We start from the raw sequence: 27,778 nt of genomic DNA on the forward strand, positions 1-27,778 counted from the left end.
AAAAAGCTAGAAATAGAACTACCATATGATCCAGCAATCCCACTCCTTGGAATATATCCTAGAGAAATAAGAGCCTTTACGTGAACCGATATATGCACACGCACGTTCACTGCAGCACTGTTTACAATAGCAAAAAGATGGAAGCAACCAAGGTACCCATCAATGGATGAATGGATAAATTATGGTATATTCACACAATGGAATACTACGCATCAATAAAGAAGTGATGAATCTGTGAAACATTGCATAACATGGAGGAATCTTGGAAGGCATTATGCTGCGTGAAATCAGTTGCAAAAACAACAAATATTGTGTAAGACCACTATTATAAGAACTCAAGAAATAGTTTAAACAGAGAAGAAAATATTCTTTGATGGGTACAAGAGGGGGGAGGGTGGGAAGGATACTAATTAGACAGTAGATAAAAACTATTTTAGGTGAAGGGAAAGATCACACACAATACAGGAGAGGTCAGCACAACTGGATTAAACCAAAAGCAAAGAAGTTTCCTGAATAAACTGAATGCTTCGAAGGCCAGCGTAGCATAGGCAAGGGTTTGGGGACCATGGTCTCAGGGGACATCGAAGTCAACTGGCATAATAAAATCTATTAAGAAAACATTCTGCATCCCACTTCGAAGAGTGGCACCCAGAGTCTTAAAATGCTAGCAAGCGGCCATCTAAGATGCATCAATTGGTCTCAACCCACCTGGAGCAAAGGACCATGAAGAACACCAAAGACACAAGGTAACTGTGAGCCCAAGAGAAAGGGCCATATAAACCAGAGACTACATCAGCCTGGGACCAGAAGAACTAGATGGTGCCTGGCTACAACCGATGACTGCCCTGACAGGGAACACAACAGAGAACCCCTGAGGGAGCAGGAGAGCAGTGGGATGCAGACTCCAAATTCTCTTAAAAAGACCAGACTTAATGGTATGACTAAGGCTAGAAGGACCCTGGTGGTCATGGTCCCCAGACCTTCTGTTAGCCCAGGACAGGAAACATTCCCAAAGTCAACTCTCCAGACATGGACTGGACTGGACAATGGGGTAGAAAATGATACTGGTGAAGAATGAGCTTCTTGTATCAAGTAGACACATAAGACTATGCTGGCATCTCCTACCTGGAGGGGAGATGGAGAGGGCAGAAGGGGTCAGAAGCTGTCTGAATGGATATGAAAAGACAGAATGGAGGGAAGGAGTGTACTGTCTCATTAGGGGGAGAGCAATTAGGAGTATATAGCAAGGTATTTATAAATTTTTATATGAGAGTCCAACTTGATTTGTAAACTTTCACTTAAAGCACAATAAAAATTTAAAAAACAAACAAGGAAAAAAAAATGACCTTTAAGAATAAATACCTTCAGTATTTGTGGGAACTTTTTTTTACTCTTTCCCATACTCTCCCCCCACACTCCTACCTCATCACCAAACCGCCACAAAAACAAAAGGGAAATTTTAAAGATAACAAAATTGGCAAATGTGAATTCATGAAATCTTTAGGAAGATTTTAAATCCCGTGGCTTTATAACTTTCATATAATATTTGAATTTTAAAGATCTTCTTCAGAAACTTTTTTTAAATAAAAGTTTTATTGGAGAAAAATAGAACCACCACGTACACAGAGAAAAAGATCACAAAAATTCAACTGATACAGAACTGAAAGTCACGATTAACCAATATTGCTTGCAATTACTTCTCAATTTCTTAAAGAGCTCCCCTCAACTTGTTTAATAGTCTTGCCAATTTTCAACTGTAACAGCCTCAAGTTTTCAAAAAAATTAAGAGCCTATGGGAAGGGACCTGCTTTCAAGATAATGAAGGTGACATCAAGGGTCTCCTACTAACTACTGAGTCTGGCATAATAGTCTACACATCTCAGAGACCATCAGGGATGAGTTAGAACACTGATGTAGATGGTCCAGTATGATGGAAGAAAAAAGAAAACAGCTGCATTTCCTTGTCAGATGAGTTCTGACAGGGAGCAGCTGAGCAAATACAGACACTGGCTGCTCAAAAAGAATTTGGAAGAAATTTCTAAATACTACATATAGCTAGACAACAGTGTACAAGTATATGCAATTAGAGAGGAACAGACAACATTTTTTTAAATAGCTGGCCACAGGAAGTAAGGAAACAATGGTAGACATACAGTCAAAAGTCTCCTTAGCTGAAGGTTAGGACCTGCGTATTTTTCTTAATGGCTCCAAATAGACAAAAAATACACTGTCGAAAAAGGCATTTAAGTAGTTCTGATTTACAGAACAACCAATCAAACATTTTCTGCTTCTCCTCCAAGATGAATTCCCTCCAAAGCTTCAGGGAAAAACAACCAACCAACCCCTCCCCCTCCCAAACAACAACAAACAATAAAAAACACTGATGGTGGAAAGAAGCCTTTTACACCAATTATCAATTGGAAGAACAATACTTTTGCTATTGTTAAAGTATGAACAATCCTGGGACATTCTCCTGAAAAGTAGGTGTGCACCGGCTATGAGAACTCTTCAAGCAATTTTCAATGGAAGAGGGCCATTATGACACAGAATTTGAAATCCCCAACCAGAGGGCGTGTGGGGAAAACAAGGGAAGACTTGTATATCTAGGGCTTATTTACCAACAAAGGAGAGTTGGGATGCTTCCAAAAAAACTTTGGTAGAGAAAATAGGAATGCTAAATCCTAGGAAGCCTGTAACAATCTGTAATTGGTCCAAGTTAAGAGAAAACTGTCTAGACAACATTTAGAGCCTAAGGTAAGCTGAAAAGCAGCTGATGGATTTTTGCTCCTGTAATAGTTTACAAAACGTGTTGATTTTGGTCTCTTTTGCAATTTTCATATTGTATTCATTTTTAATATGAAAAAAGAGAGTTGGATTTCTCTCCTATGACGTTCCTCTAGTACAACTGATCAGCAATCTTATATTTCAGCTATTTTTATAAGTACCTGTTAATCAGCACAGTAAACTCAGGTCTAAGCCATATACACACATCCCATACTCTTAAGTGGAAAATTTTAGGATGCGTTTTACAAGATAGTATGTAAGCAACAGCCCCCTACTTGAAAACTTGTTTCCAAGTAAGTTTTTTTCAAACATCCCTTTCAATGTAACAGAACATTACCTAGTAAAATATCAATAGCTATGACAACTTATTTTTCTTTTCAAGGGAAATCACAAAACAGGTGAACAACCAAGTCCAGGGTGGTTTTTCTATTTGATAAATACATCCAGAACTCTGTACAGTAAATAAAGTTTGCATGCAGTTTAAGTATCTTTAAATGACATTTTAAGCAAATAAATCTTTTGCTTCATAGTTAATGGTGTATAAGAATCCCCCCTCTTTTTTTTTAATAGTCATAGGGACCTCTTCCTCAGTTCCAAAGAGGAATCATGAAGACCAGGTACTTTCTTAAAAGAGTTTTCTGCACATCATACTAAATAACATGCAAAGAGTTCGACAACATTCTTTTTAAAGGTAAGTATTACTCTTTAAATGGGCATGTTAACCACTGAAAAAGTCCACTCAACTATTTCCATTACACTGTTTCATTTGGTCATCGGTAGTATAAAAGAAGTCAAATAATATAGGATTCAACAGGTTAGTTTATCCAATTGGCTAATGCATATGACATCAAATGCTCCACGGCCAACATTTTATGCAATATAGTTGTACTGGTTTGGATTTTCTTTATCTCTTTCCATGTAGTCCCTGTCAATTAAGGATTCTATTCTCTTCTTCAGATCAGCAGGCTGTAAAAGAAGACAAACTTTCAGTGCAAAGCTCATAATCGTTGGTCAATCTCATTTGACAACATCCCATTAAAAACAAGAAAAAACAGTTTTGGCTCACTGAATATTTTCCAGTTAACTTCAGCTTGCTTAAAAAATAAATATATTATAAGATCAGAAACCGTATTAGATTTAATGCATTAAATTCTAAATTTTTTAAAGAGAAAAGTGTAATGAAAATAAACCAAGTTAATAAAGGCTTTTATACTGTATACAAAACTTACACTATACCATCTTTGTCGTGTTGTTATATAATACTTAAAGGGATCTTCTCAGTACCAGGTACTCTTTCCAGAATTCAACACAAAAGACTAATTTATAATTTCACAGGGGGAACATAATATAGTCTAGGGAAACAGAATGCTATTTAGTTTTGACAAGACAGTTTGAGAAGATAAAAAGATCTTTACTTCAGGCAAAAGTTCTCAAAGTTAGGTTGCAATTTTGTAAGTTCAATAAAAAGTGCACTGGGGCAATCATGATTTAAAAGAAACACTACAACAAATGTTTGTAGTATTCTTTTAAATACAGCAGTATCATCTCAAGTTCGGATCTTCATATTACAGGTTTAAAGTAAGATTTAACTGTTCCCTACTGTAAGTGATCTGGATTTCTACATCCTACTTGTGGTTTAAAGATGATCAAGAAAGCTTGTAGATTATCTTCATGATCTCATTTTTGGATGTGAAATATCACGATTTTACTATACGCCCACTATCTAGCTTATAAAAATAAAACAAGCTTGCTTGTCAATAAAGTTTTTCAGAATATGTAAAATGGCCACTTGATCAAGAGGGTTTCGAAAGGTGGAAAGTAGTTTGATGGGACACTCAAAATTTCAGCCATAATTTTATCCAATAATCCTGAGCCTTGAAAATCAAATAACATTCTATTAATTATAGTGAAAGATCTAGACTATCAGCACAATATTTATTACAGTAACCTCCTAGCTTCCCTAACGTCAGTGATCTCTCTCAGGCTGGAGGTAAAACAGTCGTCAGGCGGAGTATGAGGTGGGTGAGAGCGCGGCAATGAGGCAGTACTAGGTTTGGAGAAATCCAAACCATATGAAGTTTTAGAGAGAGTCTACCTTGTATAATTAATAGCTATTGAGGACTTACTATGCACCAGGGCTAATGCTGTTTTTTGCATGCATGATCTTATTTAAGCTTCACAATCCTATGAGGTATATACTATTATTTTACCTCATTTTGCCAAAGAGGAAACAAGTTCAGCAAGGTAAAGAAATTTACCTAAGTCGAAAGCTAATAAGAACCTAACAGCCAGGGGTCTATCCATACTTTCTACCAAGTGTCTATCATCACAAGGGTTTGGGTATCTTCTAAACTTGGAAAACAGGCCAGTGCAATATCACATTAAATTTCTTTATCATTGAACAGTACACTGGGACATGTCTATTAACAACCAATTTCAGTTTACTGGACCTTTTCAGTCACTGAACCTTTCAAAAAGATGTCTGATGATGGTTAGCTATCTGTATAGTTTTTAACGGGACACACACACACACACACAACATATACCCATTACCCGTTGCCATCAAGTTGGTGCCGACTCATAGTGACCCTATAGGAAAGAGTAGAACTGACTCGTAGGGTTTTCAAGGAGCAGCTCGTGAATTCAAACTGCTAACCTTTTGGTCAGCAGCCAAGCTCTTTTAACCACTGAACCACCAAGGCTCCATATACTACATACATATAAGTAATACGTATATAGTTACACATTATAATACATATTAGTTATGTAATTAATACATAACTATATATATAACTTACATAAGCTAACTAAACAGAAGTTTTTGCTCAATCTAAAATAACCAAATTCGTTAAAATACCAAGGTATGTCAAGGAGAAAAAAAGTCAAAAAATATATAGTGAATACACTTGAAAAATTTCAAAAACTGATTTTAGCAGCTACTTCTAGGTATAATAAGAGCTTTTATAAATTGTTTTCTCTTTTTGTCATGGCCACCTGCAGATGCCAACAAAGTTTCTTCTTGGAATTACGCACGTGAGCATAGAAAATTAAAACTTTTGTCCCTTCAAATGGTCTTGAGGGTTTAATCTATGTTTGTAAGCTTTGTTTCTGAAAATCGAATGTATTCTCTTTTATTCATAAACTCAATATGTAAACAAAGAAGTACCTACCTTTACAGGAAATTTCAACTGGTTGTACACTTCTGAAACAAGAAGATTGTGGCTAAGCGTCTTTCTCATTTTCATAATTCGAACAATCGCAGCATCAATTTGATACTGTCTGTCTTGAAATACTCTTTCTGTAGTACTTGCTTGTTCCTCAACCTAAAAAAAAAGTTTTAAAATTAACAATTGTACCTGAAGTTTAAACTTGGTTCTATTTACAAAAATTGTGTGTTTTAGGGACATGACACTACTAAATGCTTTAAATATATGAAATTCTCTAAATGGAACTTTATAAATATGGTGACAGAAAAAAACCCTACAAACAACTTTTCTTGTCTAATTACACTGTCCTGTGCTGACGAAGATGATGACAATATTAGTTAACAGAGAAACACAATGTTTGAGTTGCTTTTCTAGAAATAGAGATGGTCAATATGGAATTTACCATTTTCTTTTACTCTGTCCTCAAAATCTTCTAAATGTGTGTGTCAGTCACAAGAGATTGTCTGCCAGATTTCTGTATGACATTAGCTGATCTATAAAGTGATTGACTCTAACTATATTAAAGTGACTAACTCAAAATGTAGCACTAACTAGTTAAGCTCATTTGTTAGAGTCAAAGTCTTTCAAAAATTAACTCTGATTTTGAAAATATTGATTTTATAAATATCCATTAGAAAAGCTTATTACATTTGTTCAAGACTTATAGAAATTTAGCTATTTGGGAATTAGTTTACCAATCTTGACACTAAAGTAAAAATGCTAAATCTTTATTAACTAAATTAAAAGAACAGTTTCAGTTTTTTGTAGCCAGCTTCTTTCTGGTACAGCATAAATGTTGTAAAAGTAAAATACACAGTATTTTTTAAGGGAGTATAATGCTTTCAGTGTGTAAGTGAAAAGCACAGGAACTTGTATGAAAATACGGTCCCACATTAAAACTTTTTCTCAAGTAAATCTGTATTAAACTTTGTTGGAATTGAAGCAAGTGGTTTCAGAAATTTCTGCAGTTGTTGGTTTCCGTAATAAAAGTATGTTACAAATTGAAATGGCAAAAATGAACAAAATATTCACCTTCATCATTAATCAAAAAAAGATACTAACTAAATCATTCAGATTTTTCACCAAGCAAGTTTGCAAAGATTTAAAAAAAGACAATCTTTAGTGCTGGTTAGGGTGTAGTAAGACAGGCATTCACATGCTACTGGACAGGGTTTACATTGGTTCAACCCTTCTGGAACACAATATGGCATTATGTATTAAGACTCTTAAGATGTTCACACCACTGACCCAAAAAATCCACTTCCATGAATTTACCATAAGGGGGGGATCAGAAAGATTAAGATTTCGGTACAAAGATGTTTCTTGCAGTGTTATTTACAATACTAAAACTAAAAAATTATGAATTGCCCAACACTGGACAGTGGTTGAATAAGTTATAACACAGCCATATATATAAAAGAATATTATACAGCCATTTGTTATTTTTTGAAAATATTTACTGGCACAGAAAAATGAAAAAGCAGGATATAAAACGGTGTTGATTATCAGCTCAATTTGATAACCACCTCCCCCAAAAAAATCCCAAAATTAAATACTGAAATAATTAAGCCTAACATATGCACAGAAAATGTTAATGGTAGTGATAATATTATGCATAAAAAAAAGATTAAGTTTTTATTATGAACACATATAATTCCAGTGTATTAGGACTGGGAGAAAAGCAAAAGAAATACCGTTTCTTTCATCTGGATTTGATTGATCTTTATTCTGAAAAGTTTGTGTTTGAAATCATCATTACAAATGAACTTGTCACCATCTTCAATATCTTTGCCCTTTGGATTTTTTGCCAGAACTCTAGCTTTGCCACAAGCCAATGACTGCAGAGTTCTCCTTAACTCTCCATCCTCTGAAGAAGGAATAGCAGTTTAGTTGTTACTACTAGCTCATCAACGTGAACAGCTATGTTCAACCCCAATCTAACTTCCACCCCTACCCCTCTACTAAAACTGTTTCTTTTTTTCCCAAGGTTATCAATGACGTCTTCTTTGTCCTATCCAATTGGTTTTTTCCTAGTTGTCCTCTAAAAGATTCAATTATCATTTTATGTGGACAACTACCAAATCTTTAGAAATGACCTTTCACTTATTTCCAATCCAACATTTAAAGACCAACTCTACACCTGGCTGTTTTACCATCAACTCCAGTATGTCCAAATTTTTATTCGTCATCTTTCCCATAAAACTCTGTCCTCTTCAATTGTTAGTGGTGATACTACCAACCTACTCTGGGTGAGAAACCCTGGAATCTTCTTTTTAACTCTTCCTGCTCCTTCATCTCCCATCTATCTAGTAGCTGCTTCTTTAGAGATGGCTCTTCTCCATCCTCAATAGCCTCATCCTAGTCTAAATCCCTATCACTTTACGCCTGAATTACCCTAATCGTTTCTGGGCTGGAATTTCTCCAACCTCCAAGCTGCCCTGCATATTGATTCCAGGTAAATTGTCCAAATAAATCACTTCCATTATATGACACAACTGAGACCTTACAAGGTAGGTTTCATTCGCTAGATTTTTCAAGACTCCATGATCAGGCTCCACCCATCTTACTTATCTAACTTCATTTCTCATTATTCTATGCTGCAGTTAAATTCTCATGATTCCTACATCCAAGTCTTCTCTCCCAGTCTTTCTCCTTGCAACATATGCCTCCTCCATAACCATTCATGAAGCCTTCTCCCATTGTGCCAGTCTACAGTGATCTCGTTTTGTCCAACTCCTAACACTTCTAGTCAGTACCACAGATTGGTGTTTAATGGTTTTGAAATTATTCCAAATGTTATTTCCCTCTTTCCCCATGCATACATTAAGAGTCCTGAGGAGAGAGATTATTCCTCTGTACCCCCTAGAGCTCCTAAGATAGTGGTGTGCACACAGTGGACATTTAATAATGCTTTCTAATCGGCTGATTCAACACAAACCTATTCCGGTAGCGTGCTTGATCTCTTCTAAACTGAACTCCTCTCCCTCATTAAACATTAGCAGCACCAGTGTTTGAAAAAGAGAGACCTGGAGTTCTTTTTTACCCTGTTGGAGAAATAGTGTTTAGCCATCATTTTTTAAAAAAACACATGAAAAATAACTCAAATGACTAATCTCTTATAGGGAAAGCATTTTTCAATTAGTGGATTTAGAAACAGGGATTAACATTATCCAGAAAAGCCACCTGAGGTGGTAATACATTATGTTCAGCGCAGGGTTTCAGTGTGATCCTACCTAAAATAGGGGGAAGGATTAGGTGACCTTTTCACAGGTCCTTTTTTAAGCCTTGTAATTAAAGCAGAACAACAAAGTAATGAAAATTAATAACTCAGCCTTATGTGTCATTACAGATATTTATCACAAGCGGCAAGAAATCATTATTTCAAATGCATTTTCAACTTCTTTGATGCGGATTAGTCATGAAGTGCTGCAGGAGTTTTTTGAAATTAGATATGGGCACTGTTCCCCTTAACTCCCACTCTATTCTCTCTCTCCCAGCAACAAGAAAAGAAGTTTCCTGTCAAGACGTGGCAACGGGAACTCAGCATCCACAGGTGGGGAAAAGGGTTATTGTTTTTGGTTCTGCAACAGGGTCAAATAAACTGTGGAAAACACCAGATACTTAAAACACACACAAAGCTGTGACTATTATCATGCAGATATTTAGGATAAATTTACAAAAACAGCAGCTTAAACCTTCAAGTTAAGAGAGATGAGCTCAATATTAAAGATGAAGATGATGAAAACGAAGTTTGGGACTATCTACTTACCTCTTTAAATTCTGCTTTTAGCACACAATGCCCTAGAGTTGATTGCCACTGAAGTTTCCGGCCACTATGTTTGCCTAGGTAAAACGTCTTGAAAATCTCCTGAAGTTTTACCATCTAAAGTAAATGAAACAAAGCTTTATTTAAGTTCTGTACCCCAATGCTGCTCTTTAAATTACCTCATGTGTACTAATTTCTGGAAACTTTTAAAACTATATCCAATGGTCCACTGATCACTTCAATGTAAGGTAATGATCTCCCAACCACCAAATCTAATGGTGTTTATCAGCTCCTAATACTTTTTGATCTCTCTGCAACATTTCATCATCCGCTTTTGAAACATTTCACCTCCAGTGGCGTCTGCCCCTCTGCACTATGCTGGTTCCCGTATCTCGCCATTGCTTCTGCATTGGTTTCTTTCACATGGCCCTCTTCCTGCTAAATGTGAGCCTTTTCTAAAGTTCTGTCTAAACCCTTTTTTCTTCCTATTCTCTATATTCTCCCTCAATTAGCTCATCTACTAGCTGGACTTCTCCACAGAGGGCTCTCAGCACCTACCTCTCTAGCCTTACCCTCTTTTCTAGGTTTCAATCCTGTGCTAGGTATTTTCCCAGGAGTTAGGATATAGGTTTGCTCAGACACCCATCATTCAGAAATTCCACTCCCAGGTGACTCATGGGCAGGAATTTTTGAGAGCTGGGCAGAATGATGGGTAGAATCTGGGGAGATGAAAGAAGTGTCAGGGAAGCTGGCCCTGAATCCAGAAACTTGGTGTCATTAGCTATGCTCTAAACTAGACACGGAAATAAAGAATGAGAGTAAAATATTAAAATAGTTGGCACCAGGTGTTGATGCGTTTGTTGATGCGTTTACTGACACAAACTTTTAAAAGACATCTACTGTTTTTCAATGACAGGCAAAATAAAATGTCACGCCTATAACTCAACCCCTAATCAGTAACCCTTACCTCTGGTGGTAAATGGACTTCCATAGGCACATATGTCGGCCAATAACCCATTGTTAGGATATTCACAGTTAATTCAATATTCCCAGGTACATTCTGGTTCTGCATATACTATAAGAAAATCAACACACACTGAGATCTTATAATAAAAGTGCATGGTGTTTGTCGTTAACAATGGCCCATTTAAGAAGTTCCTCATAAAAATTACATGCAAGTACAGGCCATCCTTAAAACAAAAGGTTAACTATTAAGACGATTATAAACGAAGTCTATATTAAATGCACTAAAGACGTATATAGAGTAACACTTTGTTACGATGGCACAAAAGGATCACACGACCTAATTATAGTTATCTACTTAAATAATTTCTTACATACAGCTGGGCTGTTATGGGATCTCTTCTCTACTATTTGGAGACCCCCCCTTTTTTTTATATGGCTTGGAACACCTTGTAGCAACCCCCATTCCTCACCCCACCAGCCAGCCCAACTCTCCGGTTTTTCATTTGCTCCACTGCCTGTTTGCAGGGGATAACCTGAAGTGGAGAAGGAAGAGGGGAAAGGGCAAAGCAGATAAATCCTATTCTGTAGCTACTATAGGACCCATGATCCTACTACTGTGATCTTTCTCAAGCCTTCCACTCTCATTTCTCACCTCAGTAATACAGTGGTAAGTCACCAGAAGCTCAAAAAAAAAAGAAAATCTAACTTGCTACCACTATTACCTATGTTCTTAAATATTTTAAAACCACTTTCTATCTACATCTTCAAACCTGTGGCTCTAGCTTTTCATTCTCAGTGTCCCAGAAAGCCTTATACAACCACTTTATCATCTCTCCTCCCTCCCTCACGGCTACCTTTGAACACACAAATCACCAACAGTGATCAGGTGCTGGGGAAAGCCCTGTTCCCACTACCCAGCTACAGCTTTACTAGTACTGACTTCAGTTCAATGCATCTTATTTTTATTTTCAGTGTTCATTAAGAATTAATCCTAAAGTAAATCAAATATATTTACATTCCAGTAGTCATTTTTTTCTCTACTGTGAGTATCATCTACATTACTATGAAGTATTTACAAGAAATACATGTTTCTATTTATCCTCTTCAGTACAAACCACAGTAAGAAGTTAACTAAATATACGTAAGTTCAAGGAATTAAGTAAGAGTTTAACTCACTTTTACCTGTTTGAACTGAATCATGATGTCTTTAGAAAGTTCCATGTCTTTAAACATTCCTTCAAGTTTGCTGGTGAAAGCAGCTCCGCATTCTATTAAAGATGATTGCATATTTATAATATTTTCAAGTGGTAAGAAAAAGAATTTAAAATTGAAAATATGAAAAGTTAAACTTACTTTAGTATAAAATATGATCTGTAACTATTCACAAGAATTAAAAGAGATCCTCACCCCAAAGTGTATGCCCCACTAATTGAGTCAAATTCTTTAATTGTGTAGTAACTTTATTTACTATTTAGGCATAAGATAAACGGGAAACTTTTATCCAAAGAGAAAAAAAGAACAATATGAAGCACACAACAGCTCTGGATATGTACAATAGGTTGGAAACCTCATGAGCTTGCTCTACATTTTCATCATACAATGATTGACAAAAAGGGCAATCAGTTGAGAGTAAAAATTAAGCAAACATTTTCCCTTAGAAATCTAAGAAAAGGAACAGAAAGAATGAGAAACATACCATGTTTAAGCTTGGACAGCATCGATTTTTCAGCATCTACAGAAGCACTCTTCCCAACTAGCAGGCGCTTGGCTAAATCTTTCTTATAAAAGGCCTCAAAAACATCCTTGCCTACGTTAAATAATAAAACATAATATTCCAACAGGAAGTGCTTAATAAACTGCACCGTTACTCCAAGTTATTCTACTTTATGCATTTTATCCAAGTTTGTTAAACCCAAGAAAACATAAGAGGTAGATTTTTGGGCCAGACACTTCAAAAGTTCTTTATTGTGAAGAATTAGAACTGCATTAACTTTTCTTTAGAAAAGCTTTAGTTGACTGGTAGCTTTAGCACCAACACTATAGAGATTAAATCAAGTAACAAAAATCGAGCCTCTTTATAGTAGAAAAGACAAGGCACAAGGCAATTAAGTAACAATCCTCTCAAGTATCCCCAATGAATTAAATGCAAGGAATAAAATAGAGTTTTAAATCTCTCACCTTCAAATAAATATTCCTTTCAGGTTGAATATACTTGCTAGTTTCCTGCTGAGTGTTTTATTTTAAAGGAAAAATATTAAAACAGTAACAAATACTTACCATAGATAAATCTAAATATGATCATAATTTTATCCAACATTTTTTCAAGTTCTTCATCTGTAGCTTCTTTGTTGCCTGCACGAAGCTTTGAATCTACATACTTAGCTAAAATGGGGGAAAATTTGTTGTTTAATGATCATGGGTATACATGATGTACTACACATACCCAAACAGGAGTATAATATATTCAGTTTTTCAATGCTTAAGAGGTATATATGCATTTTCTAAAGTCTCCAAACTCGGAGATTAAGTGACTTGTTCAACGCCACAGAGCTAATAAATACCAGAGCCTGAACTCAAAACCATGTCTTCTGACTCCAGATCTAATATACTTTCCACTGTATACTGATGCGTCTCATAAATTGAGAATGAATACCCTCGGGGAGTGAGAAGGGGGCATACAGCCCTGCTCTGAAATATTCAATGCCACCGAAAAACATGGTGCATCTTCCTGGAGTGTCCATTTCACACCAATGGTAAGCAATCTTAAACATTACTTTGCTATTAAAATAAAACAAATACATTATACGGTAGAATGCAAAGTTAGTAAGAACTGACATTAAGGGGTGCCTTTGGTGGGTAAACCTGAGAAGCACTGCAGTATACCACACTGTTACAATAAATGTGCCCAGACTATTAGGTTTATTTTCCTCCTGAATTTTTATCTTTCTAGTTGACAACTGTAATTTCTTGCTGTCCTTTTTTGTATCCCTAAGTGTTTACTTCTAGAAATAACACCCTGCCTCACCTTTAAATTGTTGTAGACTTAGAAAACACACATGCTTATTTTAACTAAAAGTAAAAAGGATCCAATGTACTGTCTTACAAAGAAAAAACATCACGTTTGAAATGTAGGCTTTGAGATGTTCTTTAGCTTAAAGAACTTTACTCCTTATATCCAGGTTCTTAAAAACATTTTTCAGACTTGACATTACCAGTTAAAGTAATCCCAAATAAATGAAGCATTAGTATACTATAACCTTGTCAAAATTTCAGATTAACTCAGATTCTATGAATAAAAGAAAAACATTTAAAGAGATGAAAAAATGGACTCGAAAAATACCTATAAGTTCAGCAGGTTTGTTCGGTCTTTTGTTAATGAATGTTTCAAATGCTTCTTTCATGGCATTAATAAATTTTTCATTTTTCAGAAAGCAGATATCAATTATATGGTCAACCTTATCTTTAAAATCCAGCAATTCCTGAACCATGGTTTTATCTTTTTCAGGATTAATTACAATAGTGCTGCCAAATGCCTAAAAAACAAAAGTTATCACTTTTTACTGGACTTACCATAAGAACAATTCCAAAATCATATTTTAAGTTGGCACACATACTTAGGGTCTTAAAAATAAAATAAAGCTGTTTTTGCAGTGAGAGCAAGAAAAATAAATAAAATATCCAGACTGATGCCATTCATTTATAATCACAAAAATAACAAGGAATGACCACTGGGTATACAATATCATAACAGGGTATTTATTATATAAGCTTCTAGATTCTTTTCCTTCTTTTTAAAGAAGTCAGCTTTGATTTTTTTTTTTTAGTTTGTTTTTTTGAGCATATACACAGCAGAACATACACTAGTTCAGCAATTTCTACCTGTACAATTCAGTGACATTGATTACATTCTTCAAGTTGTGCAACCATTCTCATCCTCCTTTTCTGGGTTGTTCCTCCCCCATTAACATAAACCCATTACCTCCTGGGGTTCCTATCTAATCTTCGAGTAGCTCTTGTCAATTTGATATAATTCTTAAAAAGAGCGCAATGCTCAAGGCAGACACTGTTTCTTAATTGAGCTAAACTATTCTTTGGTTTTAAGAAGACTTCAGGGGATACTTTTGGTTTAAGGTTTAAAGAATACCTCAGGGCAATAGTTTCAGGGGTTCATCCAGTTTCAATGGCTCCAGAAAGTCTGGAGTCCATTAGAATTTGAAATTCTGTTCTGATTTTCCCCCCTTTTGATCAGGATTCTTCTATGGAATCTTTGATCAACAAAACGTTCAGTAATGGTTGCCGAGCACCATCCAGTTCTGGCCTCATGGCAAAGGAGGCAGTTGTTTATAGAGGCAATTAGCCACACATTTATTTCCTCCTCTTAACCCTGCTTCTCCTCCTTCTGCTGTTGCTCCAGGTGAAGAGAGGTCAATCGTGCCTTCAACGGCCATTTGCAAGCTTTTAAGACCCCAGACACCATGCAAGGAACTAGGAGGTGCGACAAAAGCACTAACACATCATCAGGCCAATTAACTGGGATGTCCCATGAAACCATGACCCTAAATCTCCAAACCAAGGAACCAAATCCCATGGGGTTTTTGGTTGTGCATAAAGAGCCTCAGTAGCTGCTCTTTTTTTGTTGCTGTTGTAAATACACCTATCACACAACATTTGCCAATTCAACTTTTTACAGGTGTACAACTTATTGACATCAATTATATTAATCGCTCTGCAACCCTACCCTTAATCAATGGCAACCTGGCTTCAGTGTAAGAGTGAAGAAAAAAAAAATCAGGGATCCAAAAAAAACTTCCTTCTTTTCCCACATCCAGTGCTGTAAGCATTAAGAGCTAGAAACTACATCAGACATCAAGAAGGCAACTGTTTTACTTCTGATCTGCCACACGGTTATCATTCCCAGGTTGACTATTCTCAAAATTCCATTATTATTTTTTACTGAGATCAAACAAGTAAGAAATGCTTGCTGATATGCACTCTGGGTGCACAGATTATAAGCCATGAAAGATAAAAACCTCAGGTAAAGTGTTAATACCTTGATGTATTCAATCCACTGTTGCAAGAGAACCTGAACTCCACCTCGAACTCTACTGAAGAGCTGATACAGGAGAGATAAATCCTGGATTCGGTTTTCATCGAGGAGGTTATTCAAACCTGAATTTTTAAACATTTTGGCATCAAAAAATAATGAACAAAAGTGTCAGCTATTTTAATGAAATTTAAGTTAAATTATTACTGTGATACTGGTCCGAACTATGACTAGTCTCTATGTGAGTTGTAATGTAGAAATTTGCTTTGAATTAAACAAATAAACAATCACTTTTATGCATAAAAATTAAATATAGTTACTTTGATCACTACAGAAAATAATACTAATTGACCATGTAATAATGGCTTATACCATTTAGCATGGAAGATCAGATGTTCTACCTTTATAAAAACTGGATTACATAAATATACAGTATAAATACCTCATATAAACAGTAGTTGTATTACCTCTGACATTAGTGTATATAACCATATTTCAGAATACTGGGTATATGGCCTGTGGTATATCAAAAGCCATGCATAAATAAAAAAAAATTTTTTTTATTTAGGTCAAGTTAAAATGAGGTTCTAATGAATGTGATTTTCAAAATGAAATAATATTGTGTGATTACATTAAAATTCTAAAATACATCCATTTCATACAAAAGAAAAGATGGTTAGAAACAAAGTAAGACTCTTGCTACTTGTGGCACCGTTAAAGTAAAACTCCGAGTATATTCTATAATCACTTGGGATTAACAGAAGTGCTTAGTTTTTTTACATGCTATGAACAAACACACACTTTAGTGCAAAACGAATGCCTTTCCATGCTGTAGTCCTACATATACTGAGTCAAGAGTTCCCACTCTTTCTTTACGGGTGTTCGTGTACCTCTCTCAGTTCAATTGCTTTATCTGTCAGGTGAGCAATAGGCACCTTTCTGAAAGTTTACTGTTATAAATAGGGAGAAAGGGTGGTCTCCATCCTCAAAACTGCAGCCCCATGGAAGCAGGCTTTTAAAAGGGCAATCTTTTAACAAAATTTCTAACAAATTTTCTGCTTGTTTACTGCTACCATTTTAAAAAGAATCTCTTATTTACAAATTGCCAATTACCTTTTTGAAGAATTGCCGTTAAGTGTTCACCTAGAAGTTGTTTTTCTACAGTAGCAATTAATGACTTCCTATGAGAAAAAAAATTAGAATTAGTGACATTTGACTTTCCAGGAGATTCAAAGCCTCCCCTGGGGAAAAAAAACCAAAACAGTTCACTTTAGGTTTCTTTCAATATTTCTACACTATGTATAAATTTACTGGTGCTCAGTTACTCTACTTTATGCCTAGGAGAAGGAAAACACTACATATTTCATAATTCGATTTACATCATGAAATAAATATTTCTATGGTTCGGTCTAAATGCTTTTTTCCACGTTTCTCTGCTTTTAGCTGTTAATATTTAGGAAAGCCCCAAAACAGGGTTTCTTCTATGAACGCTCGCTGAATTTTCATCAGTTTTAAGATTTAAAAGGTCCTCTAACAACACTGAAAAGAGAAACTGACAATTCCACAACAATAGTAGGAGACTTGAACACACCACTCTCAGAAAAGGACCGAACATCTACGAAAAAACTCAACAAAGATACAGAAGATCTAAAGGGCACAATCAACTTGACCTGATAGACACAGATAGAACCTTCCACACTGCAAAGTATACACTCTTTTCCAACGCACATGGAACGTTCTCCGGAATAGACCACATCTTAGGCCACAAAGCAACCCTCAACAAAATCCAAAACACTGAGACAATACAAAGTATCTTCTCTGAGCACACTACCATCAAAATAGAAATTAATAACAGGAAGAGCAAGGAAAAAAAATCAAACACACGGAAATTGAATAACACCCTGCTTAAAAACCACTGGGTAATAGAAGAAATCAAAGATGGAATCAAAAATTCCTAGAATCAAACAAGAATGAAAACACATCATACCAAAACTTTTGAGACACAGCAAAGGCAGTGCTCAGAGGTCAGTTTATAGCAATAGATGCGCACATCAAAAAAGAAAGGGACAGAATCAAAACATTAGCTACCCAACTCAAACAAATAGAATACAGCAAAACATTAAACAGACAATAGATAGGTACAACTTTGGTGAATGGTAAAACAGTATACAATAATGAGGAAGCCAGCACAACCTGTACGAGGCAAGGTCATGGCAGCTCCATAGATGCATCCAAACTCCCTGAGGACCAAATTACTGGGCTGAAGACTGTGGGGACCATGGTCTCAGGGAACACCTAGCTCAACTAGCATCTAGCGTAACACAGTTTATAAAGGAAGTGTTCTACATTCTACTTTGATGAGTAGCGTCTAGGGTCTTAAAAGCTTGTGAGCGGCTACCTAAGATACTCCGCTGGTCTCACCCCATCTGCAGCAAGGGAGAATGAAGAAAACCAAAGACACAAGGGAAAGATTAGTCCAAAGGACTAATGGACCACAACTACCACAGCCTCCAGCAGACTGAGTCCAGCACAACTAGATGATGCCCAGCTACCACCATCAACTACTGTGACAGGGATCACAATAGAGGGTCCCAGACACAGTTGGAGAAAAATGTAGAACAAAATTCTAACTCACACACAAAAAAAGAGACCACACTTACTGGCTTGACAGAGGCTGGAGAAACCCCGAGAGTATGGCCCCCGGATACCCTTTTAGCTCAGAAATGAAGTCACTCTTAAGGTACACCCTTCAGCCAAAGATCAGACAGGCTCATAAGTCAAAATGATAATAAACAGACACACCAGCCCAGGGGCAAGGACAAGAAGGCAGGAGGGGACAAGAAAGCTGGTAATGGGGAACCCAAGGTAGAAAAGGGGAGAGTGTTGACAAGTCGTGGAGTTGGCAACCAGTGTCACAAAACAATATGTGTATTGTTTAATGAGAAGCTAGTTTGCTCTGTAAACCTTCATCTAAAGTACAATAAAATTTTTTTTAAAAGTTTAAAAGATCACATCAGCCTCTAATACTAATTTTTAGCTATACCCTATAAAAAAAGAGACACAATAATCAAACCTCTGATTAACTCTAATGAACTAGAGAAAATAGCAACTTGAAGTCTGATTATGAAAACTACTGTTAAAATCTCAAATCACACCTGAAAATAGTTACTAACATGTTTTGGGATGGCTAAAGTGCCTTAAGGAGCCCTGGTGGTGCAGTGGTTTAGCACTGAGCTGATAACCGAAAGATCGGCAGCTCGAACTAACGACCTGCTCCTTGGGAGAAAGACGGGCAGTCTGCTTCCTTACAGATTCACAGCCTTGAAAACCCTACGGGGCAGTTCTACTACTCATTCCTATGAGTAGGAATTCGACTCGATAGCAGTGGGTTTGGCTTCGGGTTGGAAAGTGCTTTAATTAAGTGATTCAACAACACAGGTTAAGGCTATTAGTCTGAGCATGTAATACTTACTGAGTGGTCTGATCTAAGTAAGTAATAAGTCTGTCTGCTTCTTCTTCTAGACGTTTGTTAACATGATGAAGATATTCAGGAACCTACAAAGATAGTTTTTTGTTATTGTTTTCCTCCCCATAAATCATTCAGAAAATTTCAAGTCCAAAAGATCCTGGGAGCAGCCCTGTCAAATGTGACAGGGTTGAATCACTGGTAAAATTACAGGTAGAGTTTATGATCCAGAATGCTGGCCTTTAAGAAGAGAGAAAAGAAAGGGGCACCTAAGTGAGAGAAGAGCATCACAATGTCAGGAAGATAACTGCAAAGGGCAGCTTAGGTTTTATAAAGTAAGGTTTACTTGAGAGACAGTGGATTTATTAATCATTATGTTTAAATACCTCTCTTTCTTGCATTAATTTTTGGCCTTCAGCTGCATAGAGTCGGTTAGTTTCTTCCAAAAATCGTTGTTCAAAAGAATCTTGATAAATCTGGGAGGGGGAAAAAATAAAGGAGGTCATTTATTTAATAAATAGTTACTGAATGTCTGCTATGTGAACAGCATGATGAATTTGGTTTTTAAAACATCAGGCTAGGGACAGCAATCAGTTCTGTAGTGAGTGAAGTAGTAAACTTACTTGCAAATCAGACAGCATGCTTAAAAGACTTCGGAGTAAACTTCTATCAATTGCTTCACCATTCCTTTCCCTCTCAATCAAGAGAAGAATGCCATCAATAGTCTTATTCTGGACTTTCTGATCACTTATAATATGAGCTCTAAACAACTCCAGGCCCATGTCCCTAAAATAAAGAAAACATATATAATCTAAATTAATTGACAGTACCACCTCTGAGGAGGTGGGACTTATTACCCTACGTTAATCAGAGCTCCAGGCTTTGAAGCGGCTATTGTAGAGGGATCAGATACACACATTTTTTTACTGTGGTGAAAACATACACACCGAAACATTCGCTGACACAACTTTCATATTTCACCCACTTGATTTTAAATAACATTATTAGATTTAAAGCATACAGGAAACTCATATTGTCTTTAACGAGACCTGAAGCTAAATTCCTACTTTCCTCCGTGACTAAATTTTGTTGGATTATTTCCTTTGGTGGATTTCTTCCTTGCTCAAGTCAAGAGACAGAATTAGTCTATAAAGTTTAAATGCTAAACAGTCAAAGACGTAAAATGTTTTTTCACTGCACTAGTAGGGAAGGCTTAACTGGTTATTTATCAACTGGCTTCAGTACTTAAAAATCGGTGAACTCTGATAATCGTTGTAGGTACCTTCACAGGCACATGGTGGGGGCAACAGTACATCATACTATTTCTATGTTTCTGCAGATGTGAACTTCTCCATTATAAGAGTAAGAGAAAGCAAGTGAGCTCTTGATGGTCAGCAGCAAATGATTCACGCACATAGATGTTCCAGGGCAAACTTTTGAACTCCTAGCTAACAAAAAATTTCTTCATAAATTAATAAATGCTTGAGAAATGTTACCTATTTTCAGTATTAGCACAAAATGTAATTAAGAAGGTAAACTGCTATAAATAAAAGTCTAGAAGCCAAATGTGAACTTTTACAGAAATATTCACAGTATTGCTTGCTCTCTTCCATCAGTGAATTAGATCTGACAGTGATTTGTAGCAAATCTTTGCATAATATTTATCTGGCATCCTTACCAAATGGAGGGTAGCATGGAATTCTGAAGAACGTAAGTTCTATCCAGGAACAAAAAAATGCTCCTGATCATGATCTGCCAAGGGAAAAAAAATGAAGAAATCAAACGATGTTTCTATTTTGTGAAGGCTAAAATATTTGCTCTTGATAAAGTAAGAACTGGATCGCAGAGTTCATTTACATATACTCCAGACTACTAGGATCAAACATGCAGATGAACATCTACCTGAGCGTATGCCCAGACCATTTTCATTAAACTATCCTATTGTCTTAACACTTGCTGTGGTTTCTGGAAAAGAGCCTTAAAATGGTTCTCTGACTTCTCTGCTACTTAAAAAGTAAGAGAAAGTAAAAACAGAATCAAGGCAACACTGATGCAGCAAATGTTCTTCAGCAACGGTACTAGTGGGTGGAACCAAAAGCCCAAGCCAGTGCCATACAGTCGATTCCTACTCAGAGTGACCCTATAGGACAGAGCAGAGCTGCACCATAGGGTTACCAAAGAGCGGCTGGTAGATTCAAACTGCCAACCTTTTGGTTAGCAGCCGGAGCTCTTAATCACTGCGCCACCAGGGCTCCTGAAAGCTGCCTTAAATCGGACACATGGGGTTTTTGGGGGAGGTGGATTTTAGGACTTTATTTTTACAGCACACAAGGTATAAACTAACACCAGACTAGGAAGAATAGAAATGTCTATGATCTGAATAGGCTAAAAATCTAAGACCATGAGGCATCTTCTCAAGGAATCAAATAGCGAGCCATCTGATAAACAGGAAATTCATCAAGACTGAGACAAAATGTAAATTTTTTAACAAGATAAATACTTTTTTTTTGATTAAGTGTGACAAAATAAAAATGATCCTAAGGTGCCAGTCATTTTGAAATGTTGGTTTACCTATAAATTTTAAAACATAAAGCTCAACTGAAGTTAGTTTCTAATTCAGAACAAGAGCATATATCAAGGCAGCCCTCCTATGGGAAAGCTTATAAAACTAACACTCCTGAATTTAAAGAAATTTGATTTTTTACTCCAATATTTAGTTGAACTGTAATACTTTTTCCAGCTTACCATTTGTCTGCAATGATTCTGCCAGCATTTATCGATCTTCTTTAGAAAAAGAACACTATCCAATGAACCCATGAGATACATGTTAAGGATATTTAAAAGTGTTGATTACAAGGTAATATATGCAATGTAAAAGCACATTTATCTTAAATATGGAATACGTTATTGTTGTTAACTGCTGTTGAGTAGGCCTCCAACTCATGGTGACCCCATGCACGATGGAACGCAACACTGCTGGGTCCTGGCCGTCCTCATGTTCCGTTGCAGATCAAACCGCTGTGACCCACTGGGTTTTCGTTGGCTAATAAAACTAAATAGCACTTATAGAACAAAATGCTATTGATTTAAACCATAAAAAAATGAAGATCGCTCTAAAAACAAAGCTTAGACATAACTGACCATCACGTTTTTGGTTTATGATTTCCCTTAGACGATTATTTTTCCTCAAATGGAATCTGTTAGGATAAAAAAGGTAAAGATGTAAGGACATCTCATTTACACTAATACCGCATGTAGATTTGGACCCTAATTAAAACTAAAAAGCCAAAAATTTGTTTCTTCTTTCTCTAAAGAGAAAAAATAACACAAATAACAAATCTACAAGACATAGGCATGCCACTTCAAGCTGTGTTGAGTAGTGAGGGGTGGGGACAGAGAAGAATACAAGATTTTTTGCTTTTAAAAGGATATTCTCTGAACTGATGAATCTGAGCTTTGATGTGATCTTCACAAATCTGTCTTAGCTGTTTGTACAAGTTTGCAGAAATCTTGTAAGAACAGAGATTTTCTACAGCCTGGAAGATTAAACATACTTTCTTAAGGAGAGAATTAGGAGGAAAAAAGATTTCTCAATTATTTATATCGAACTCTTGTTTTGATATTCTTACCATGTGAGCTTATTAAAAAGGGTTACTCATCCGTTTAAGATAAAAGGTAAAATAACAAAATATATCAGCGTGGGTGATGAACTTTTTCATAACCAATGTACTGCATCAAAAAAGAACAAGTTAATATATTTATTACGGCTGTGCAGGTTAAGGATGGACAAAATCATGCCAAGTTCTTCCCCGCAAAGACATCAAATTTATAGCAACTGCTACATATAAAAGCTGTCTTGTTCTTTAAAATGTTAATCATTTTCATGAGCAGTACTCCATTTTGAGTTTAAAAAATAATTTTACCAATTATTTATTAGATGGGTTGAATGGTTCTACTACAATTGAACTAAAATTTATTTACACTTTCTTGGGTTTTCTTGAACAGAACAAAGCATAAAAATTGCTAACAGTGTTATAATTGAGTATGATATAATTAAGTACCAAAGAATTTTCTACAATATTTCACTTTAAGGATATATTTAATTAAATATAGAGGTTTAAAATTTTGCACACCTCAATAAACATTACAAAAGAAATTACTAGTATATTTTTACTTCTTTCTGAATGTTGGTCTTTCTTTTTTACTCAGATCTCAAAAGGACAAGCTTCAAATTTCAGTGAGTTTCTTGTTATGTGTATAAAAAGACTTTCAAATTTAAAACAAGAGGCATGGTAAAAAACTCTTTGGATGAACTCTGATATAATCTACAATTCCAACTAGTAATGGCTTAAATATAACACCAGGATTCCTTTCTCACCACAACAGACGGCAAAAATTCCATTAAAATGGACTCTAAGGCACTATCCAACTTCTGATGGTTGGAGTGGAATTTTATAAATATGTAGTTGGAAGTCACATCCCCAATACGCAGGTCCAGTAAATAAATTAGCAGATGAACATATGAAAGCTTATCCGAAAGCCTTATGCCAGAGGGAAGTTACCACACCTCACCAGGAAACAGCAGGCCAATTAAACACAACAGCTATGGCTGAGTCTCTGCTGGCCACGATCCACGTTCCATGGATCTTTGAGTTAGACCACAAATGCTTGAAGATGTACCTATGCTTATTTCATGTGCCTCTCTGTTCACAATGGCCCTCTACAGAGTGTCCCTCTGCCTCTTTTAGTATTCCCTTCATTCTATCTGTGTTCCTTTTGAGTGAACCTCATTTTCTCAGCAATTAGCATTTTCCATAAAGGAGTTTTCAACTTATTTATCTTCTTAGACAAGATACCATTTTCCCTTTATTATCCAGCTCAGGTTCCACTTCTTCCAATAAGCTTTCCTTAATTGCCTCAGCTACCAATGACTCACAAGGCACTCTCACTGATCATATCACACTGACATGTCACTGAGTCTATACTATTTATCTTTTGATGTGCATACCCTGTCTCCCCAACTCTCCTAGATACCATGTATCTAGTCATGAATCTATATGTCTTTTAATACTTTTTGGGCTTTGAAGCAGGTTAAGTACATTAAGTATTCAGAAAACTGACTTACTTATCTACAACAGCTGGCAATGTGTCCTAGACATTATGGTCTAATGGGAAAACTAGCCAAAAAACGTGTAGTTACAATACAGTGTGCTAGGTGCTATGCTCCCAAGTGAACATACAGGTGAGGCCTCTAACCTAGCCTTTAGGGGAGGGCAAGTCAAGAAAGGCTTCCTGGATACAAGTAAAGAGGTTGAGTCCCAAAGACTCAGAGGGAAGTAGACAAAGGGTTGGTGGGAATAGTGAGAAATACAGAATTGAGCTGCATAAGCCTCACCTGTGCTTAGCTGGAGGGTGGTTTAAGGTGTTAGAGGCAAGAAAAGGCAGGAGCGTCTAAGGTGAGTTTTGAAGTTCAAGTTGCAAGAGCGCACTATGCTTCTCTAATTTAGCCTTGACTGCCTCTTAACATACAGACTAGATCCAGTAATTTCCCTTCCTTAACAACCTTTCATTAAGTTCTTCATGTACTGCTATAGAGAAATCTCGTAAGTATGAAAAATGCGAAGGAGAGACCAGTGTGGTGCATGGTATTAAACCATTTAGGTAAAAAATGGAGAAAGTGAATAAATACACACACAGTTGGTTTTACTGTGTGTGTATTTATTCACTTTCTCCATTGGTTTGGGTTGGTTTTACGTACATAAAACATCTCTGGAAAGATACCCAATAAACTGCTATCACTGTCGAGAGGAAACTTGCTGGGGGGCTGGAGGACAAGTTGAGAGTGAGGCTTTTCATTTTTCACTACATGTTCTGTAATACTTTTTGAGCTTTGAACCAGGTGAATATATTAGGAATAAAAAAAAAAACCTGGCCCCTCCCCCCCAAAAAAGCCTTTCTATCTTTCCACCACCCACACTTTTAAGCATGGCATTCAAGGCCTGATCTTGCCATTTTAGTCTCACTTCTCGCTATACCTTTCCACACACCCAGTGATCTAAGAACTCTACTCACTTCTCTGTGTTTGTTTGCAGCAGCCATGTGTGCCTAAAACAGTGAGCTTTAAAATTGTTTGACCACAAGCCACAGTACAGAACACATTTTACATCACAATCCATTGTATATAAAATATACTTATGTAATTGAAACAGAATCTTCGTGAAACTACACTCATCGTTACTATGTGTGATGCACCCTGGTATTTTCTCTTTTATTTCTTTAAAAAAACATGCTGGTCACAAATTACTAATTTCATGACCCACTGACAGAAATTTCCTAAACCGTAAGCACCTTGGGGGCAAGGACTGAGTATCTCTCTATCCTCATGCTGTCTGTCCAGCTTTGCACACAGTAAGCAGTCATGACTCATGACTCAAAAAGGACTGAGTGTTTACTAAGTACTCTGCATCCTGTTAAGTGCTAGGATAGAAACATGAATAAGAAAGTGCCACATCACTACTTACGAGTTTGGGATCAGCTCTATTTTAATCTAGACCTTGTATCTTTGAAATGCATTTTTAAAATTGTATTCATTATCTTACATTTGACTAAATAATATACTTTGAAAATTCCTGGAAATTTGATCTAGTATAATTATCACTAAAATAACCTCTAGTCTCACAAGCAACTATTTCTATTAAACAGACTCTAGATAGTTGTACAGGTCTCTAAATAAAACTATCTTTTTTCTTAAGCTCTTAATCATTACTGGTAAATTTGCTGCCTTAAATCCTTTCTGAAGGTAGTTGGGCATAAAACATTCTAGCAAGTTTTTAACCTTTATTCTCCAAAGCCTAGTCTCTCCCCTCCGAAATCCATATATGTCACACCAAAATCTTATCTGTCTGGAAAAAAAAAATACTCCAAAGAAAATACAAACGTGTAGCAAATGAAATGCAAAACTACAGTTCACGAAATTTGATGCTCTGGGGAATACAGGAGTCAAGAAACAGAAAAAGGAACATAATACTGTATTTTGGGCAAGGAGCAGAGTGGAAATGGGGATGAGAACTAAGACTAGAAGAGAAAATGAAGAGGATAAAAATATAAAGAGTCACCCTTGAGACTGGCCCTAAGACCCCTTCTAACATGGAACTGAAGCCATTCCCAGAGACCCCCTTTCAGCCAAACAACAGACAGGCCTACAAAATAAACAGCAACCCCTGAGAGGAAGAAGCTCCTTAGAACAGTTAATTACATGAGACCAAAATGGCAAAATCTGCCCAAAAGCAAAGACAAGAAGGCAGGAAAAGGCAGGAAAACCTGAGGAAAGATAACTGGGAACCCAGGGCAGAAATGGGGAGAGTGCTAACACATCGAGGGGGCTGTGACCAATATCTTGGAACATTCTAAGTACAAGCTGCTGAATGGAAAACTACTTTGCTCTGTAAACCTTCACCTAAAGCAGAATAAAACATTTAAAAAAAAAAGGGAAAAATACAAATAGTGCAAAGATACATGGTGAAGGGGAATCTGGAAATTTTTCTGATTTAGCAATGACACTAAGAAAGATAATGAATTAACCATCACAGTGCTGAACTCTGATGATCAGCCTAATGGGTTGGGTTTTACTTTTCAAATTCTATGTTTAAAGAAAGAAAGGAACGTATACCACAAAACTTTTTAACAACTGATATAGCAATAAAGTCTAAACTATCCCTCTTTTTACATCTAGGAAAATATCTACAATAAGATACTGAAAATATATCAAAAACTATGAATTTACAGACGAAAGAAAACCAAACAATGAGATCTAAATCACTTTCCTTTTTTATATCTAGTAATAAAGGCTTAAATAACACAGTGAAAATTATCAAGGACAATTGGCAGTTGTACAGTTTTTTTTTTTAACTGCAGACAGTATTAACAATTCAGTAAAAGGAGACATTCATAACATGTAACAGACTAAGCTTAAAAATACCAACAGCAACAGCTAATCAAATGTACAGAGAATCAAAGAGCCAGTCATCAACACTAAGAATCAAATTGCAAGCCTTTAACCATTGACTACTTAAGCAACCAGATTTCACAAAGGATAATAACCTATACTAAGGTGGATGCACTATTCCAGTCGTGTGGTCACCTACTCTACAAATGAATCACTAACAGAAAGGTTCATTACTTAAGATTTATTTCACAGAGAGCTAACCAAACAAGAGTTCCAGTTATAAATGAAGATAAAATTATTTTCATCAGACTTTATGGACTAGGCTTGCCTTAAAAGATAAGACCTAGACATTTATATTAAGAATAAACTCTCACATATACACTACTGGCCAGCTCCAAAAAAGGTACCTGATTTTAAAACACTCATACAAAGGCTTAAAAGATGAGGAAAATAATCCCATAATTTAAAATATAAGTTAGAAAAAAACTCTCACACCGAATCCAAAATTTTACATGTGTTAATTTTTTTTTTTTTTTAAGATACCACATGCGAAAACAAGATACATTCTTGAAAAGTGTGGAGGGACGCTGTTCCTAGAGAG

General features: G+C 36.2%; 1 protein-coding gene across 8 annotated transcripts in view; it reads right to left on the minus strand.

The window, feature by feature from the left end:
• Window positions 1-3,585: 3,585 nt before the first annotated feature.
• The window catches only part of CUL4B (cullin 4B), a 40,721-nt gene continuing 16,528 nt past the window's right edge, over window positions 3,586-27,778 (minus strand). For 3 of the 8 annotated variants that reach the window (XM_064277544.1, XM_003414767.4, XM_023553857.2), the window contains 18 exons: window positions 22,665-22,768; window positions 21,978-22,047; window positions 20,911-20,984; window positions 19,856-20,018; window positions 19,619-19,708; window positions 19,239-19,321; window positions 16,880-16,947; window positions 15,773-15,891; window positions 14,063-14,255; window positions 13,000-13,104; window positions 12,419-12,529; window positions 11,905-11,990; window positions 10,724-10,831; window positions 9,760-9,873; window positions 8,929-9,034; window positions 7,685-7,857; window positions 5,955-6,107; window positions 3,586-3,750 (listed from right to left, as the gene is read on the minus strand). In XM_064277544.1, coding sequence (XP_064133614.1) covers window positions 3,655-3,750; window positions 5,955-6,107; window positions 7,685-7,857; window positions 8,929-9,034; window positions 9,760-9,873; window positions 10,724-10,831; window positions 11,905-11,990; window positions 12,419-12,529; window positions 13,000-13,104; window positions 14,063-14,255; window positions 15,773-15,891; window positions 16,880-16,947; window positions 19,239-19,321; window positions 19,619-19,708; window positions 19,856-20,018; window positions 20,911-20,984; window positions 21,978-22,047; window positions 22,665-22,768 — 2,016 coding nt within the window. In that variant the 3' untranslated portion in view covers window positions 3,586-3,654. Of the gene's footprint in view, window positions 3,751-5,954; window positions 6,108-7,684; window positions 7,858-8,928; window positions 9,035-9,759; window positions 9,874-10,723; window positions 10,832-11,898; window positions 11,991-12,418; window positions 12,530-12,999; window positions 13,105-14,062; window positions 14,256-15,772; window positions 15,892-16,879; window positions 16,948-19,238; window positions 19,322-19,618; window positions 19,709-19,855; window positions 20,019-20,910; window positions 20,985-21,977; window positions 22,048-22,664; window positions 22,769-27,778 lie in introns of all 8 variants that reach the window. The other 5 variants (XM_064277543.1, XM_010594660.3, XM_064277546.1 and 2 more) reach the window with 4 other exon arrangements.

This window comes from Loxodonta africana, chromosome X (assembly GCF_030014295.1).
Source record: "Loxodonta africana isolate mLoxAfr1 chromosome X, mLoxAfr1.hap2, whole genome shotgun sequence".
Classification (NCBI taxonomy): domain Eukaryota; kingdom Metazoa; phylum Chordata; class Mammalia; order Proboscidea; family Elephantidae; genus Loxodonta; species Loxodonta africana.